The sequence below is a fragment of the Diadema setosum genome, chromosome 4, assembly GCF_964275005.1.
Source record: "Diadema setosum chromosome 4, eeDiaSeto1, whole genome shotgun sequence".
NCBI lineage: Eukaryota > Metazoa > Echinodermata > Echinoidea > Diadematoida > Diadematidae > Diadema > Diadema setosum.
The window spans coordinates 10,608,850-10,627,650 of NC_092688.1; the positions used below are offsets into that span (position 1 = coordinate 10,608,850).

Genomic DNA, 18,801 nt, shown 5'->3' on the forward strand with positions numbered 1-18,801 from the left:
CCCAGCTTTCAAAAGGCCTCGTGGCTGCGTCACTCGGTCTCGCATTCACCCGCTTCTTGCAGTGTACTCGGTGTGGCGAGTTAGTCTCATTCCGCAGCCACAAGGCCTTATCAAAAGGCTAGAGTACACGCAGCATGTATGCACATTCATACATCTGTATTTAGCAGTGTGTAGGAGAGTCTATGTTTCTGCCCTCTTGGATATGGTAGTAAGAACAACATCATGTAAGTGGGTTAGTCAAATACCAGTTAGTGATTGGCTAAACACAGTCACGTGATGGAGGCACATTGGTTATGTCCGCCCATGAGCAGAACATTTTTGTAATGTTCTCCCATGGGAAAACATTTTCACGTTTAAACAAATGACAGAAGGACCCGTTCCAAGGATTGTTCCAAATTATGCTATGAATGTAAAACAGCATGTTTTATGATGTTAGGTGGCAGATACAATGTAGACTGCATTGTACGTGCAAAGTTGTGTACTGGAACCTGCTGGAAATTGGGAAGTGTTTAAAGGTATTAGCCCACATTTGTAAACCTGCAGCAATTGGTCTCATAGTTAGCATGGAGTTTGGGTATGATTGCAGTAACACCTGTGCAAAATTTCGTTCCAATTAGTCCATTACTTCATAAAAATAAATGAAATGCACCATAATCCGTATGCATGCGTATAACGCTCGCTAGCTCCGGTCCACGTACGTGTTACATGTACAATGTACGTAGCTACTGTATAGCCCACGCTCGTAATTCGATTTTGGGTCGGGTTGACTCGGTTTGAAAATTGATTTTAAAACGGATGATTTTCTCTCTTTTATCGAATGGTATAGACAAAGAGCGACAGGTGAGGTATGTTACTGTTATAACTTGTACTTGAAGTCATATTGGACCTGTTTTATGCAGTTTTGATTTTCGTGGGTTTGCAAATGTGGGCTAGTACCTTTAAGAAGTGAATACAAAGGTTACAAATTTATAACTATGTAGGAAGTACTGTATATGCCATATATTTTGCGAGTGTAAATTTTCGCGAATTGGGAATTGCCGACGATTTCGCGAGTGGTTAAATTCGCGATCGTGGAGTCCTGTACTGAATGAAGAAATGTATATGCGTACGTCAAATTCACATCGAGAATAGAGTTGATATTTTCGCGTGTCTTTAATTTCGCGAATAGCACCCGACTCGCGAAATTCGCGAAAATAAAAACCTCGTGAAATATTCGGCGTATACAGTACTGTAGTTGCATTTGATTGCAGAAACATTGTTAATGAAGATAGAAGGATCAGAGCCTTTTAGTTTGTCCGCTAAGAACCATGATGATGAATGGTGAATTCCCATGAATTCTATTATTAACGATAAGTTTGTATCCCTGAATTTCACTTTGTATACAATGAATTATATGGGAAAAAGACTACAGAAAGTGGTTCAATTCATCTTCAAATATGTACATGTAGGAGCTAAAATCTTCCATTTTAACTTCTACCATTGTAGTAATCATAAATTCCTTAGCTCCATGAAGTACAATAATATCTACAATTGAATGCTGTGTAGTAAAGGAAAATATAATTGTCAGTCTGTAGCATGAGTACATGTAGCCTTTTATCAAGGCCTCATGACTGAAAAAGAGACTAACTGCGAGAGAATGGGTGAACGCGAGACTGAGAGGCGCAGCCCCGAGGCCTTTCGAAACCTGACATGAATTTGTTATCTCGAGCCTTGTTTCTCGCCGATTCTGCTACCAAAAAGGTAACAGCCAATCAGCGACCGCATTGCTCGCAGTGTTGTCACATCTAATGAATATGCATAAGTATGCCTGTCGGCGGCTCGCTCATCCATATCCAGAAGGCGCTGCCTACCTGAGGTAGCTGCCTGCATTGCCAGCGTTGACACGTCCTCATTAGCATACCAACTGTGGTCTGACTCATGAATATATGAATAATTCATACTCACATTCGTCTGGAGGCGGTAGGGAAAAAAACCCCAGCTTTCAAAAGGCCTCGTGGCTGCGTCACTCGGTCTCGCATTCACCCGCTTCTTGCAGTGTGCTCGGTGTGGCGAGTTAGTCTCATTCCGCAGCCATGGCCTTGTCAAAAGGCTAGAGTACACGCAGCATGTATGCACATTCATACATCTGTATTTAGCAGTGTGTAGGAGAGTCTATGTTTCTGCCCTCTTGGATATGGTAGTAAGAACAACATCATGTAAGTGGGTTAGTCAAATACCAGTTAGTGATTGGCTAAACACAGTCACGTGATGGAGGCACATTGGTTATGTCCGCCCATGAGCAGAACATTTTTGTAATGTTCTCCCATGGGAAAACATTTTCACGTTTAAACAAATGACAGAAGGACCCGCGCAGTGCGCGCACAGTGAGTTTGGCTGTGCGCGAGCGATCGAGTGCATTGTGCTGGTGGTTGACGTTGACGCATTTGACGTCCATTTGACAAACCCATATAATTTAACAGATGATGACTTTTGCTGTCAGGAACATGTACCAAGCGTTCCACCCTCAGGGTTTGAAATGCTGTTTCGGGAGGCTACATGTATTTAAAGTCCCTCAATAGCATTTCAAACCCTTCGGGTGGAACATTCGGTATGTTTCCTCCTCCGCCAGTCATCGTCTATATAATGTTGCATCATTCTTAATTTATTGCTTTCTAATTGATGGAATTAGCAAGTACATGTACTGTATAACAAAAACCTTCTGTTCTTGATTTCATTTATCTAACCTGTGCAGGTGAATTAGGAAAACTTTGTAGTGGAAGTCCATATAGTATAGAGACAAGATGTCACAACCAACAGGACGCGCGAGGGGCAGGGCCAGAGGAAGGGGGCGTGCTTCTGCACCCCCTGCTGGGGCAGCAGCCCCTGCTGAACGTCGGCCAGGAGAGCAGAGGCCCAGAGAACCACCCAGCGTGCCACAGGATGCGGGTGGGATGCCGGTGCCTGGGAGAGGAAGGTCCCGGGGTGGAACGACACAGCCAGGGCCAGGAGGTACAGTCACAGTCTAAGCTCTTTACTGGCTACCCCATTGCTCATAAAAGCAGAGTTAATTAAACTAATGTTTACCATTTCTGCCCGCTTCCTTATTTTAAGCTGCCTGCTTTTATGCTTTTATTTGAATTTAAGAAAAAAGTTTAAAATCCTGAAAATTTGATTTTTTTTCCCCAAGAAATATTTATTTTGTTATTTTAAAGACGAAGAAAACATTTTATATCTTAGAGAGATCACAATGTGTTATACTGTTTTTAGACTCCCGGATCAAGTTTTCCATATGTGAAGTCCATTAAGAAAAGAAAATCTTGAAAAGTACTTAACTCCTAATTATTTTGTAAAGTGTATTACGTAGCCATTTAGAAATCAAAAAAAAAAAAAAAGGCATGCCTCCTTTCTTTTTTCAGCAGAGGCAGGAGCCTAAACGTATAGCCCTATGTACAAATGTATATTTATGTGAAAATCTGTCTGTCAAAGTTGTTATTTGTGGTAAATGAATCTTTAAAACGGCAGGGGGAAAAAAAAAGGTAGAGAATGAAGAGTGCTCTTGTCTTAATTCTTCCGGTGCTCTTTTTGGGACCATCCTGAGCAAGGTGCGTCAAGCCCCCTTTGCCTACTTGTCTCTAAGATTTATAATGTCTGTTTCAAAACAGACATTATGAATCTCTAAGATTTATAATGTCTGTTTATGTTAAGTGCTGTCTGGGGCAAATTATTTGTATAGGGCCCCATTTTTCTCTCTCTCTCTCTCTTCTTTCTTTCCTAAAACAACAACAACAACCTACTTGTCCTGCACCACCAAAGCCTGCTATTGGGCATGTGAGATAAATGAACACTTGCCTGTTTAACCCTAAAAGGGCCGGGGGGGGGGGGGGGGGATCCGCCCCCTTGACGTTTCGCGCTATAATTCTGTAACGCGAGAAGGCCTCGTTGTGAGGCTTCTTGACTTTGTGTGTTCAAGTCTCGCGCAACTTTTGAGACCAAATTTGCGACGTCCGTGCATACTTTTGCGAAGCCACACCCATTTTCCATTTTTGTAATGGAATGTCGCCCCAAAATGTTCACAATTTTGTGATTTTGTGTGCATTTCCTATGGAAAACAGTGCTCCGTCATGAAAGTCATAAAAACCTGATTATTTTTACAATTAATCACTTTTATTGATTAGTTTTGTGCTAATTATGGTAGAAAAGTGGTCAGTTACAATTTCCAATAAAAAAACAAAGAAAAAGCAAAAGTTGAAAAACAGGGAAATACATAAGAAATTCTGAAAACAATAAAATACATAGGAATTGAAATGAGTTTTGAAAGTTTTTGTGATGTACAGTTGTTGCATATGCCAACACAGATTTACAGATCAAAAATTAGACTCTCATCAACTTTTGATTAGGCTTAAATATGATCTTGAGCTTAATTTGCATAATTAATTAATTAGAATTAGAAATCGCTCTTTTCAAAAAATCTTATGACACAATATTGTAGATTATGACGCGGGTCTCATGCATGCCAAATTTCATCACGATCGCACCACCGATTGCTGAGATCTCAGGGGGGCGGAATTCCCCCCCCCCCCCCAAAAAAAAAAAAAAAAAGCCAAAAAAAAAAAAAAACAAATAGCCAAAAAAGCCTGGCCCCTTTAGGGTTAAAGTAGAAGGACATGTCCAGTGTAAATCTGGTCAAGTAGGAGAAGTATTTTGTGTAATCTCCTGCTACATTCCAAGCCTGCCGGTTTTTGAGGATGTAGTAAAAGTATGTATGAAAATGCATCCATCTGCTAGAATCCAAATTACCACATTCCTCAAGTGAGGCAACATGGATCACAGATTGCATTTATGTCAAGGGAGGTCAGGGGTCAAAATTAAGAGTCTTTTTTTTTTTTTTCTTCAAGATCACTTTTTACTCAGCTATTCATTAAGTATCAATCTGACCATGAATGTTGTCCATGGATGATAATGGGAGAACATTGTCATATTTTTATGTTTCTGCAAGAGAGATGCATCAGGAGGCCATAGGTAATGTGGGAATTCTGAATGTTGATTATCATTATTACATTGTATATTTCATCAAATCCTCAATGTAGAGGGAGTGTTGGTGTAGAGAACTGATTTGATGTGGCTGTAAACAGGGGGAGGTGTATGTCTACAGAAGACATATTGAAGAAATTTGGCTGATGACAGGTTTTGCATGCACATCAGTTACTGCCAAGGTGTCAATTTCGTGATATGATAAGAATTTTAATACGAGCATCACAGGAATGTGTGGTCCTGTAGGGTGCGATGCAGCATTTCGTGGATTCATATGCAATGCAAGGGTGATCCCTTCAGCTTGCAGAAATAATTACATTTCTTCCTCGTGTTCCCCTCACTCAACCTGCTGCCCAGCAGCTGCGCCTCCACAGCAGCCAAGAGAGGACCTGTCCGGTCAGATGGCAAAGATGCACATCGGAGCTGCCGGCGAGGGGGGCGTAGGGGGCGCAGTGCCCGACAGACGCCGTCGCCGGGAGGAACCCATCATCGAACCGGTGACTCGCCCTGAAGGTCTTGATAAGAAAGGTGAGTAATTCCAGTGCTGTGTGAAATGTAACCGTAGGTAGGTGGCAAATGTGACATGTGAAAGAGCAGGATTAAATCTGATTTTAAGTCTGTAGAGGTCATGAGGTCAGGGTGGCATTGTAGTATCACTATACTCACCAATGCAAGTAGAATAATAACTGAGAATAATTGTACGAAATTTGTGCAGATTTGGTACTTGCAGGTGAAGAGAATTGTGAATACTCGCTGATTTGCAAAATTCACATATTTGTGTGATTAATAATAGTGGATATGGTTTTCATTACTCACACACAGACGGAAAATTGAAGCAGGGTTACAGCATTTTGTACAATTATTACAACCTCTTCAAGTCTCTTGGACCTCTCTTTCATTACAGGACAGATGCAAGCTGGTGTATGTTTGTGAAATTTATGATTTCAGCCTTGTCCATTGTCCCTGTCTGTTTATCCAGTCTAGAGTTAGTCTGCCCAACAGACCCTTTCAATAAATGTGACTTAAGAAGATGGATGAGGTATACAGTGTAGTTCTTAATGTGATAGTTCATAATGATTCAAACTATGTTTTGTTTTGGTTTTTTGCCTCTCCACTGGAAGGTTGTTACCCAGGCTTTATGTTTCTTTGTATTAAGTTTGTCTAGATACTTTCAATGCCCTCGATCTCATTAACCAAATTGAAAAGTCCCTGTTACTCATTGTCTTGATACTTATTCAGTTTTTATCCCATTTTGCTGTTAGAGAGTGTTGATGTGCTTAGTGTATTTTGGGCCAATGCCTGTAGAAGACAAATGTTATTGAGCTTTGCCCCCCCCCCAAAAAAAAAAAAAGAAAAAAAGAAAAAAGAAAAAGACACTTTTCTACCCATAGCCTGGAAAGGCTCATGGTAAAGATAAAGAGGCAGGTATTTGCATGAAATGATAAGGTCAGAGATCAATACATGAAGTCATTGTTTGTTTTAAGTTAGCTTCTGGTGAAGTGCCCTTATTATTATTTTTTCTTCTTTTTTTGAAAGGGGTATGCAACCACTGAAATTTCATAGTGTATTGAGAATGTAAAACCTCATATTACCGTTAGTTCACTTATATCAAATTATTTTTCCTATTGAGCATAATTCGGTATTTTTTTCTAAATCCCAATTTTTTTTTGGAATCTCAAGAAATTATGACCTACGGGAAGGTCTCCACACATTGCAGGAAGTTAAGTACTGAGTATATTCAGGTTAAGTTCAGTTTGCTCATCATGACTTATTGGCCTGAATTCACGAAGGTGGTACAAAAGAAACCATGATTTAAACCATGGACAAAAACCATGGAGCGCCAAGTGTCGCACAGAATATTTTGTTACGAAATTGGTCATTTCGTCAACAAAATGACCGTTTTGTTAACAAAATTATCATTTCGTGGACGAAATGTTCATTTAGTTACAAAATGGTGTCATTTCGTTACAAAATAATCATTTCATCGACAAAATGACCAATTTCGTAACGAAATATTCCATGCGACACTTGGCGCTCCATGGTTTTTGTCCATGGTTTAAACCATGGTTTCATTTGTACCACCTTCGTGAATTCGGGCCATTGTGTCGGTCCTTTCTTTTTATGTGCCATTAGTCTTTTTTTTTTTTAAGGCAAGATTCTAACTCATGTATGACTATTTTTGTGTGTTTTTTCCCTTTTCACTGTGACGCTTTCAGCAACCTCTGGCCAGCAGATTCAGCTGGTTGCAAACTGCTTCAAGCTGGTCAACCGGCCCAACTGGCAGCTCTACCAGTACCGCGTGGACTTTGAGCCGGAGATCCTCAATCCGCGGGCACGCTTCGCCCTCTTGCGAGCCCACAGCGAACTTCTGGGGGCCAACAACACCCTGGACATGGATACCATGTATTCCATGGTCAAGCTTCCCGAGAAGGTGAGGGGGGAGGGGGTGGTTGTTTGGTGAATACTGGCACAACTCTGTTGTGCATTCAGTGATAGTGGGGTAGATTTTAATTTTATTGTTGTAAGTTATTTGCTCCAACTTCCCTTGCTGAATGCATGAAAAGTAGCAATTGACTGAGTTAGCCCTCTTACTCAAATCCCATTTTGCATAGAAATGAGCTAGTTGTCTGTAAGCAAATGTGTTGAGGAGAAAGCACAGGCTATTATTTACTGTCTTCAAGCAGTTGTTTCAGCATCAAGCAGTTGCATAATCACTGTTGTGTAGCATGTCCCATCTGCAGGAAATGGGCGAAAATTTCCATACCAGGAATTTTTCTATGTGTTCAGTAGTTTGTGACATCTTTCCCTATCTTCATTTTCCCTTGTGGTTTTTAGAGCATGCATAGACTACTTTATGCGCCGAATATTTCGCGAGGTTTTTATTTTTGCAAATTTCGCGAGTCAGGTGCTATTCAGGAAATGAAAGACACACAAAAATATTGACTCTGATCCCGATGTGGATGCGTACGCATGTATATTTCTCCGTTCAGTACAGGACTCCACGTTCGCGAATTTAACCACTTGCAAAATCGTCGGGAATTCCTGATTCGTGAAAATTTAGACTCGCGATATTTATGGCGTATACAGTATTCACCCCTCGGGCACAAGTGAATGAAACGTGTGAAATTTGTTGCCAGTTTGAATTTTTTTTTTTTTTTTTGGGCCATTACAGGCAAGATGGATAGGACCACTTATGCCTCACACTCGCCAATGGCAGATTGTGTATGTCCTAAAAGTTGTTTTGTATTTATCCAATTTTTTAATCTCACATATGCCATTTTCTTCTCCAGGTGACCAATCTGGTCTCGACAAGGAAAGATGGCTCCGCTGTCAACATCAAGTGCACCCTTGTGGCCACCCTCAACCCCATGGCCCCTAACACCCTGCATCTCTACGGAGTCCTTTTCAGAAAGTAAGTGGATCACCACTTAAAATCCGAACCTACCAAGTCTCACTGATTCTGTTGGAGCATTCCTGGAAAGATTAAAACTGTCTCATACATTGACAAGAGAATATGAAAGTCACTCTGATTTTGGAATAATTCAAAAATACTTATTATTGTTGCCTGTTGAGCAGGTTAGTGTGTCTGTGTTTGATCTTTGACCAGTCTTTGTTCTTGTGAGACTAGTATGACATTTCCACACCTTGTGTAAGACCCATTCTTAATCGAAAGAGAAATCTTATCAGTTGCCGATGAGCAGACAGATCATGTTACATGGCAGAGTAAGACACATCACGTTAATGATGGGGCCTTATATCAGAGGAGGTTACGTTACTTACCAAGAACCAGCTCAGTACATAAAGATCTTTGTTTTGTGCAGACCCCTGGACGTGTTAGCCCACATAATCACAAATGAGAACTTCCTGGTCTTTCACTCTTAGTGAAATGAGGTGGTGGGGGGGGGGGGGGGTTTAGGGGTGGGGGATTAGGGGAGGTTTTAGGGGTGGGGGATTAGGCAGAGTCAATAGCTTTTCCTATGTATTGCTGGTGGTAAACTCCACTTCTGCCAATCATTATACCCCCGCCAAACGAAGTTTGAAGGGGGTATATAGGAATCAGTGGACGGTCGGGCGGTTGGTCGGGCGGTCGGTCCGTTGCAAATCTTGCGTCGCGAACTACTTCCTCAGTTTTCCACCGATTCCCATAAAACTTGGCACAGATGTGTGCCTTGGGTTGTAGATGTGCAAGACGTATTTTTTGACAGTACCCAAAAGTACGTTGCCATGGTAACGGCATATTATGGGCAAAAATGGGTACAAATCTTGCGTCGCGAACTCCTCCCACAGTTTTTGATCAATTTTTATGAAATTAGGTACAGATGTTCATCTGAATATGTTAATGTGCAAGACACATATTTCCGCAGTGGCAAAAAGTGCGTTGCCATGGTAACGGCATGTTATTGGTAAAATATAGGGCAAAATGCTTCATGGCAAAACTGCTTCATCAGTGTTCTTCCAATTCTCATGGAATTCATATTGAATGTTTGTCTTAGGATATGGGTCAGCATGACACATTTCTTGACAGTGACAAAAAGTATGTTGCCATGGTAACAGCTCACATATTATGAGCCAAAATGATGGAAAATTTTGTGTTGCAAACTACTTCCTCAGTTTTTGCCCAATTTCCATGAAACTTGGTACAGATGTGTGCCTTTGGTTGTAGATGTGCAAGACGCATTTTTCGACAGTACCCGAAAGTACGTTGCCATGGTAACGGCATATTAATGGCAGAAGATCAAGGAAAGATCTTGCGGATTTAACTACTTCCTCAGTTTTTTGACCAAAGCTTATGAAATGTTGTTTGGCGGGGGTATAACCAGTCGCTGTAGCGACATTTCTAGTTACATCACCGCTGATTTCTTTTTCAATGACTGGGAGAGTCAGATCATGTACTTCCGCTAGTACTGCATGAGTAAGCTGGATCGTGTACTTACGCTGGTACTGTATCTCTAATTATGCTTTGTAATAGAAATGCAGCCTATATTGTTATCATTTGGTAAATAAGTGTTAAAAAATTATTTACAGTAGAAACTCAGTATAGCAAGATCCTTGGGACCTAGACAATATGTTTTTTTTTTTTTTATAGCAGATATTTTGTTATATCAGTAGTCAATACACAATACAAAACAAAAGGAATGAATTCATTGGGATGAGGGAAATTAGTTGTTATATCAGGTATTATCTTATATCTGGGGCCCGTTTTATCAAAAGATGAAATCAAATTTGCCCATGTTTAGCTTCGAAATACTGTAAAACGAGGAATGTTCGGGTGCATGTTAACCCTATCTCTGTCACATAGACCAAGCCCGAGTGCTCAGACATTTTGCAGTGTGCAGACATGGGATTGTTGATGCCAGATGGCCAGTTCTGATTGTTGTGATTGACATTAATGTGTCATGTTATACATCATTTGAAAGCTTATGGTCTAAACTTTCATATTACGTAATATTCTGAGTGAGGGCGCCCTCAAATTTTGAGCAGGACGCCCTCTTATGTCACATAATTATCTTTGCAGACGTATTTCTACATGTTACCACCTCATTTTCTCACACAACATGCTCTTGTATCCCAAAAAGGTCTACACAAATGTTGTAGAGAATTTATTCAGCTTTCAGATGTGATTTTTTTCGTCAGTAGCATTAGTACTTTTCATTCTATGAACAAAAGTGTGTGGCAATTACAACCTACATTTCACACTTTTCGCATAATTTCTGATTTTATGAATGAAATGTTGCCTGAAAGTAGATAAAGTGTGCTAATATATCTAGTCAGGATGAATTTATAGAGTGGTAGTGTCATAGACTTTGCAGTAATCTGTCAATCAAAATAGGGCCGATTTAATCGCCGAAGCATTTACATGGCAGGTTTTGGGCCGATTCATTCGGCCTTTGACACAGATAGGGTTAATTTCGCGAATTTCACGAGTGCCAAGATTCACGAAATTAAAATGCATGCGAAAGTTCTTGTCTACACCATATGCATTGAATGCCAGAGGCAGTTCGCGAAAATTTCATGCCGCAAAAAAGGCTGTCGGCTCCAATTTGCGAAAATTTCATGCCGCGAATATATCATGTTTTACAGCAACCATCTGGGTTTTCTGTTAACAGTGAGCTATGCATTACCAGTGGTCTGTGTCCTTTTTATAGCCTGCATACACAGGATAAAATGAGAGAACTTTTCATACATGTTCTCTCTCTGTTGGATTCCCACCAGCATAGCAAGCTATTACCCATTCATTGTTCTTTCCAAACACGGCATTTTCATGGCCAGCAGGCGCATTGTTTTACTGCAACCTGTTTCAATTCACTGTGTTTTAAATGCCTTAGTGTTATGTAATATGAAAACTCTCAGTGTCAGAGATTATGTAATTAATCTGAAATTTTATTGCAAAGTCTGCATGTTGCAATGTCAAAGCAAACCATGTGAGGTTTTCATGGATTGGGTTTTAAATCAGCAGTTTCACCAGATCTGACATGAATTATATTTAATTGAATCCTCCAGGGTCCTGAAAATGATCAAGATGGAGCAGATCGGACGCCATTTCTACGACTCATCCAGCCCGATTGAGATTCGGCAGCATGGGTGAGTAAGGAAACTGTGCTCCCAGCTTGTAACCATTTGGGTATTAAACAACAGGTTTACTCGCAGGAACATTATGTTAGTCACCTTTTCTATAGTTTTCTTTATGTGCGTGCATGTGTGTGTATGTGTGTGTGTGTGCTGTTCTCTTTCTAAAATACAGGAATTTACTGAAGGTGGCTAGCTGTATCTAAACTCAGAGCTGTGCTCCCATACAAACTTTCTACGCCTTTTGTCTGTTGAGGATTTATATCTCAAACACAGATGTTATACTCCACGTCAGGTTGTTATTTGGAAAATCACTGTAAATTTTGTATATTTTGACAATCTAGTGTCAAGGATGCACAGAAAATTTTTCAATAGACCAAAGAATTTCCCTCACCCATATATTTTTTCTCTTTATCAGTGTTACAAGTTTATTCATATTTTCTGTGCCTTAAAATGTGTGATGTAACTGACATAACGAAGTATTTGCATTTAATGATTTCCAGAACTTGCAGAATTTGACTGCCTATCTCTTCATATACATGCAGTGCAGCAGGCATGCCATGATTAATGAGCAAAAGTTCCCACAATTCTGGCCCCACACACAAACAGTTGTCTACAGTTGGTGTATGGAATTGAATACTGATAGATTTATTTTTACCCTGACTTTAACACAAGTAGCCAGTGGGCAATAACCTTCAAAGAGAAAACTTCTAGCAATATCTAGAGACACAACAAGCTGCCCATGGATTTGTTGACTATAGTCATGAGTGCAAAGGCGAACAAAAGTATGATTGACATTTGTTTTAAGAGGCCCATTAAAGACAGGCAGAAAAGAAGTTTCCATGATGAAAACTTCACACCTAAAATTCACAATTGCTCTCTTCACAACATCTTTAAGTCACCTTGAACATAGGACATTAAAAGGGGAAAAAAATGAGAAAAAAATGAGTTCCCAGTTAACATTTGTAGATAGCATCATAGCTGACTCCCTACTGAACTCCAAGCTAGCTTAAAAAGCTGGCATTTCACCTTGCGTTGTTAATGCCACAAGCCTGCATTTTCAAATCAATAGTAACTGGGCTTCCAGGATATGAGGGGCTGTAGGCTTTGGGGAGTCCAGAGTGATCTTCTATTTCACCCTCTCTCTCCCACAACAGTCTCAAGCTGTGGCCTGGCTTCACCACCTCCATCACTCAGTTCGAATATGACGTCATGCTGATGGCAGACATCTCGCACAAGGTGCTGCGGACGCACACCGTCCTGGACGTCATGTACCAGCTCTACGAACGCACGCGGGGCAACTTCAAGGAGGAGATCACGCGTCAGCTGGTCGGCCAGATTGTACTCACCAAGTAAGGACCCAGGGCCTTCAGCTCTGCAGCAGACATCTTTGCATCATCCCCAAAAGGAATTGCTACCCCTTTGAATACCCTACAATGGAACATGCTGCTTTCTATTCTTCTTGTGTTTGTGTGTGTATATGTGTGTGTGCATGTGTGTGTGTGCATGTGTATGGGACATAGTCCTCTCATTACAGATATGAGAGTGTACAATATCCAGTGCCTTTTCCTACATCTAAACTTTCCCTTTAATTCCCCATTATCTAGATACAACAACAAGACGTACCGTGTCGATGACATCGACTTTGACACCCACCCTTCGGACACCTTTGACACCAGGAGCGGCCCTGTGTCTTTCCAAGAGTACTTCCAGAAGTCGTACGAATGCAAGCTCGAGGACCCGGATCAGCCCATGTTGGTGTCGAGACCAAAGAAGAGAGTGAGTAAGATTTTGAAGATGGTTGGAACTCTGTCCTATCATTTGTGTGTGTATGGTGTATACCTTCTCACCACATTGGGATACGCCAATGGGGGTAAACCTTATTTGCTAGCAGGATGGGATTACCACTTGTTTTTGGCTGAGGAGGGTGCCAAGGAGTCAGCCTAACCAGCGCAAAACCTGTCTGGTCGAAAAGTTTCAGATGTTCCATTTCCTGTAAGTAATTCAGTGCCTGCTGGGGTGAAGGTGAACCATGAACTTGTTGTTAAAGGTCCAGTTTACCTTTGGGAGCAGTGATTTCAAAAATGTTCAAGATATCACATTTGATGCATATGTGTAGGTCTGTTGTAACATAAAACATCCTACCATATGAAATATTTGCAATAAAACATAAAATGTAAGGAGATATCAGGGTTTTTCTCAATAAACCGTAACTGTATACGGTTTAGTCTGTAAACATTTTTATTATAACTATTGTTCACTTTTGTGTATTTAACAACACTTAACATCGATTATCCGGATTCAAATTTTGACAGTGGTTGTTTCTATCCCTAACTCACATTTTAGAACTATTTTAAAGCACTAATGCTGGGTTTTTGTTTCGTCTGCAAATGGTAAATTATGCCTTTAACTATGTTCATATGGGTATGCCAACTTCTACTAAAAAGACTGGACCGGGAGGGCATGATTGGTCCCCCCCCCCCCCCCCCCCAAGTCTCGGCCATGGAATGTCAGATTGTTACCAAAGTCAGCATGCCCCTAGTTTATGACATAACCTACAAGAATGCATTGTTGATTTTACAAAAATTTATCTTAATTTTCTAATGAAGGCTAATTGATTATGCAAATATGCTAATTTATATGGATTTTTGTATATTTGGTGTTTATTTTGTGCCAGTATGGTTGTCTAGTGATCCCTCAATGGTGAAATATGTGAAAGGAAGTTGTTTAACATGTATTTGTAAGAAAACTGGTTGTCTAAGACCAAAAATTAGGTAATAAACAATTATATTCGTTATGCATATCAAACTCCTATATTTCGGTATTATTATGTTAATTATTATTTTCATTTCTTATGTGTTCTATTGTGGTTTTTTTTTTTTTTTCAGAACAGTTGATTTCAAACTCAGATCAGATTTCATTAGCTGAAAAACAGACTGCAAGAAAAACAAAAGTAACACATTAGAATCTTGGAAAACCTCATTCATATTACACATAAACACATAAAAATATGCCAATTTTGACCGACATGTGACCGTAAAATGTTATGTAACACCATAACCGCTGCAGTATATGCACAAATTAGGTATCAAAAGATGTGTAAGACTCTAAAAGCAAGAAGTCATGAAGTCTGGGGGTGAGATCTTATAAATTCTGGAAGTTATTGCCAAATTTCCGGGGGGGGGCAATGATGGTCCCCCCCCCCCCCCCCCGTCTTTTTAGCTCACCTGAGCCAAAGGCTCAAGTGAGCTATTGCGATCACTCTTCGTCCGTCGTGCGTAAACTTTTACATTTTCATCTTCTTCTTGAGAACCCCTTGACCAATTTTCACCAAACTTGGCAGGTAGCAACCCTAGGGGGATAGAATCTCAATTTGTTCAAGTGGGCACCATACCCCACCTGGGGGCCCCCAGAGGGGCCCAAACCCCCCAAAATTAAGGAATCTTAAAAAATCTTCTTCTCTAGAACCAGAAGTGATAGAGCTAAGTTAATACTATGAATTAGTACATTGATGACTGTAGTTTCAAGTTTGTTCATGGCGGAATCAGGGGTGCCCCCCTTCGGACCCAGCGGAGGGGGGTGGGGAGGGGTCCTAATGGGGCCCAAATTGTTCATTTTCATCTTTTTCTTGAAAATGCCATTATGAATTTTCACCAAAGTTGGCAGGTAGCATCCCTAGGGGGAAAGAATCTTATTCCCATCAAATGGGCACCATGCCCCACCTGGGGGGCCCCAGGGGGCCTAAATTTGGACCAAAATTGTAAATTTTCAGCTTTTTCTTGAAAACCCTATAACTAATTTTCACCAAAGTTTGCAGGTAGCATCCCTAGGGGGATAGAATCTCAATTCCGTCAAATTGGCACCATGCCCCACCTGGGGGCCCCATGGGTTCCCCCACCCCCCCCCCCCCCCCTCCTGTAGGGAATCTTCACAGATTTTCTCTAGAACTGGAAGTGATTGAGCTTAGTTAATACAATGAGTCAGTATATTGATGACTGTTGTTTCAAGTTTGTTCATGGGAGAATCAGGGGTGCCCTCCCCACCCATCCCCTTGGGACCCAAGGAAGCAGGATGGGATATGGGGGGGGGGGGGGTCTAAATGCGGGCCTAAATTTTCATCTTTTTGCTAAAAACAACATAATGGATTTTCACCAAACTTGTCAAGTAGCATTCCCATAGGGATAAGATCTCAAAGTGTTTGAATGGGCACCATGCTTTCCTTAAAATGCTCTCCTAAATTAATGAATATTAAATAATATTTGTCTCTAGTTCTAATCAAAAGTGATAGGGCTTTCAGTCTTTTTTCCCAAGCTGCATAATCCAACGTTCTATTAATTACAGTGTACTTGGCAGGTATTTTTACCAGTGTGATGGAATATGTAAATGGACACCATGCCCCCATTCTCACCACTACCCCCACCATAAGTTTCCAATGTTCTCAGGTAAGAGCCGAAAGAATGCATGGAAGGTGAACTTGCGATACTCAGGTGAGCGCGTGACCCCCGGGTCTCTTGTTAGGGTTAATGGGGTCACCTTCATCGTCAAGCTATGAGCAATCAAACAAGGTTTTGAGTAGTTATAAGCATCTGTGCTCAATAAAAAATGAGCCAATCATGAGTTACTTGTACGTAGTCGCTTCTTGCAGTTGGGCATGTTTGGGGTACTGCTGTTACTGAAATTAGCCAAGTTGACTGGGAAACTCTTGAATAAACCAAACTTGTAATGATTCATACCCTTTAGGAGGAGAAGAAGGGAATGGGGCCAATACTGCTGCCTCCTGAGCTCTGCTACATGACGGGCCTGACCGACGATATGCGGGCCAACTTCCAGGTGATGAAGGACCTCGCACAGTTCACCAGGGTGGCACCACGTGGCAGATGTGAGGAGCTGACAACCTTTAACAAGAGAATCAGTGGGTAGGTAGCCGTTCTATTGGAGACAAATTCAGTAATGAAGAAAGACAGGATATTGACGAATGAAGTAAATTGGTAAATGTTGTATTTATTGGCTACTTTGCATCAATTTGCAGTGTAGCATTAATTAAATCATATGAAATATCGAGAGCAGAATCTAAATTCTACAATGGAACCAGAGTTTTTATCCGGACACTTTTTTTTTCTGGATTTTCAGCAGTCAAGCACTACACACTAACTGGTGAGCGCTTTTTGGTAGTTAGTCTTTCTATTGCAAATTGCTTTCAAAGGCCGCAGTTTGTCATGCATGAGCAAACTATTGGAAAATATTTAAACCAAACAGGCATGCTAGTGTCAACAGTAGCTGCACTATCATTGTGCTATGCCAAGTAACAACACTCCAGCACCTGTGGGCACCTTAGCTGCAGTCAACAAGTACACTCCAGCCATAAAACGGCTTAGGAGAGGGTGGGGTGGACGGATATTTCGTGCTATAATTCTGTGATGTGAGAAGGCCTCATCATGAGGAGTCTTGAGTTTCTTTGTTGTTGCATGTCTTGCGCGACTTGAGACCAAATTTGCAACATCTGCGCATGCTTTTACGAAGCTACGCCCATTTCTGTTACTGCATGTCTCCCCAAAATCGGCACAATTTTGTGATTTTTGTGATTTTTTCTATGGAAAACAGTGCTCTGTCCTGATTATTTTTTACAATTAATCACTTTGATTGATTAATTTTATGCTAATTATGGTAGAAGAGTGGTCAGTGACAATTTGCAATAAACAAAAAAAAAAAAACAAACCAAAAAACAATAAAATACCTAAGAATTGAAATGAGTTTTGGAAGTTTTCATGATGTACCATTTTTGAATATGTTAAAACATATATATAAAAACCTGAAAAATAGACTCTCAGTGCTGTTAATTATGCTAAAATAAGATCTTGGACTTAATTTGCATAAGTGATTAATTAAAATTAGAAATTGACAATTTCAAAAAAATTGTGTAGATTATGACGTGGGTGTCACACATGCCAAATTTCATTGCACAACTGATGGCCGAGATCTGGGGGGAGGACGGAATCCGCCGGTTTTAGCATTGCCAAAAAAGCCCAGCCTGATTAGAACTGAATTACTAAAGATAACATGGAGGACAGTTTTCATGCCATGGGAAGGGTGTCCTAATTCAGATATATTTGAGAAACTCTATAAGGAATTGTGTTCGAGTTTTATTCCATTCCATCTAATTCAATTTATGTCACAGCTCTTAAAAATGTACAAACATAGACATGATATAATGTATAATATGTATAGAACATAACACGGAAATGTGTACAAAACAAAACACAAACAGTACAAGGACAGTTACAGTAAAATATAAATACAATAAAAACAGTAAGAAATGCAGCAGATGTGAGGGAATGACAAAGGTCATTGGCCTATCAGAGGTCAAACCCTTTGTCAGTGTTCTCTACTTAAGTAAACGCGCAGCCAAAATATCTTGACTGGAGTTGAATAATACTGATGAACGCACACTTTGATGCACTTTGTCTCAGATTGGCACTGCTGTTCTATCAGGCTGCATTAGTCTTGGTTTCCAAATGTACACCGGTGGGCTATGAATGAAGGTCGATTCTATCGGGCCTTCCTTCTCTCCCCCCATGCTACCATATCTTTGACTTTTAAATCCAGTGAATACTATATTGTGATTCTTATAACCCATGATCAATACATACTCTTCCAGCAAAGAATCTTTCCTCTCTCCGTTAATTTTGTGTGAATCTCATCCTATTTTGTTTTTGCTGTTTGATGTTTTGTCAGGAACCCAGAGGTCACGCCATTTCTGGAGGGATGGGGCCTGAAATTTGATAAGGAATTGGTCAAGCTTCCCGGCCGTGTGCTTGCCCCTGAGAAAATATTCCAAGTCAACAAGCAGGTATGTGTGATGTACAGTGTTCTCTGCTCCTCATAGCTCACCGACATGGACAATTTTTTTTACCCATTTATGCAACTTCAGAGCTGTGTGGAAGTTGGTCTATTCGATCTGATTTTTGAGCAGGTATTAGTTGCCAATAAAACATTAGATAGACTTTACTTTGTGTGCTGTGACAGGCTTAGCTTATTTTTTGACATCAGAAGAGATTCAGAGAATGGTACAAATTTGTGTCATTTTTAAAATCCCCACTTAGACACAAAGGCCAATCTAATTGGAAATAAAATGTCAACTTGAGTTGCCCTGACCATGTTAATGATGAACATTGCTTCAAAGGGAGTGATATGCAGTTCTTAATGAGCTTGATACTGCAATTTGTA

At 40.5% G+C, this 18,801-nt stretch overlaps 1 protein-coding gene across 2 annotated transcripts in view; it reads left to right on the forward strand.

Annotated features, from left to right (window-relative positions):
- Positions 1–18,801, forward strand: part of LOC140227552 (piwi-like protein 1) — a 47,576-nt gene that overhangs the window by 12,583 nt on the left and 16,192 nt on the right. Inside the window, exons 2-10 of one of the 2 annotated variants that reach the window (XM_072307960.1) lie at positions 2,732–2,988; positions 5,368–5,538; positions 7,227–7,441; positions 8,301–8,422; positions 11,512–11,592; positions 12,735–12,929; positions 13,185–13,356; positions 16,318–16,493; positions 18,310–18,424. In XM_072307960.1, coding sequence (XP_072164061.1) covers positions 2,781–2,988; positions 5,368–5,538; positions 7,227–7,441; positions 8,301–8,422; positions 11,512–11,592; positions 12,735–12,929; positions 13,185–13,356; positions 16,318–16,493; positions 18,310–18,424 — 1,455 coding nt within the window. In that variant the 5' untranslated portion in view covers positions 2,732–2,780. The remainder of the gene's footprint in view (positions 1–2,731; positions 2,989–5,367; positions 5,539–7,226; positions 7,442–8,300; positions 8,423–11,511; positions 11,593–12,734; positions 12,930–13,184; positions 13,357–16,317; positions 16,494–18,309; positions 18,425–18,801) is intronic. The other variant, XM_072307961.1, reaches the window with a different exon arrangement.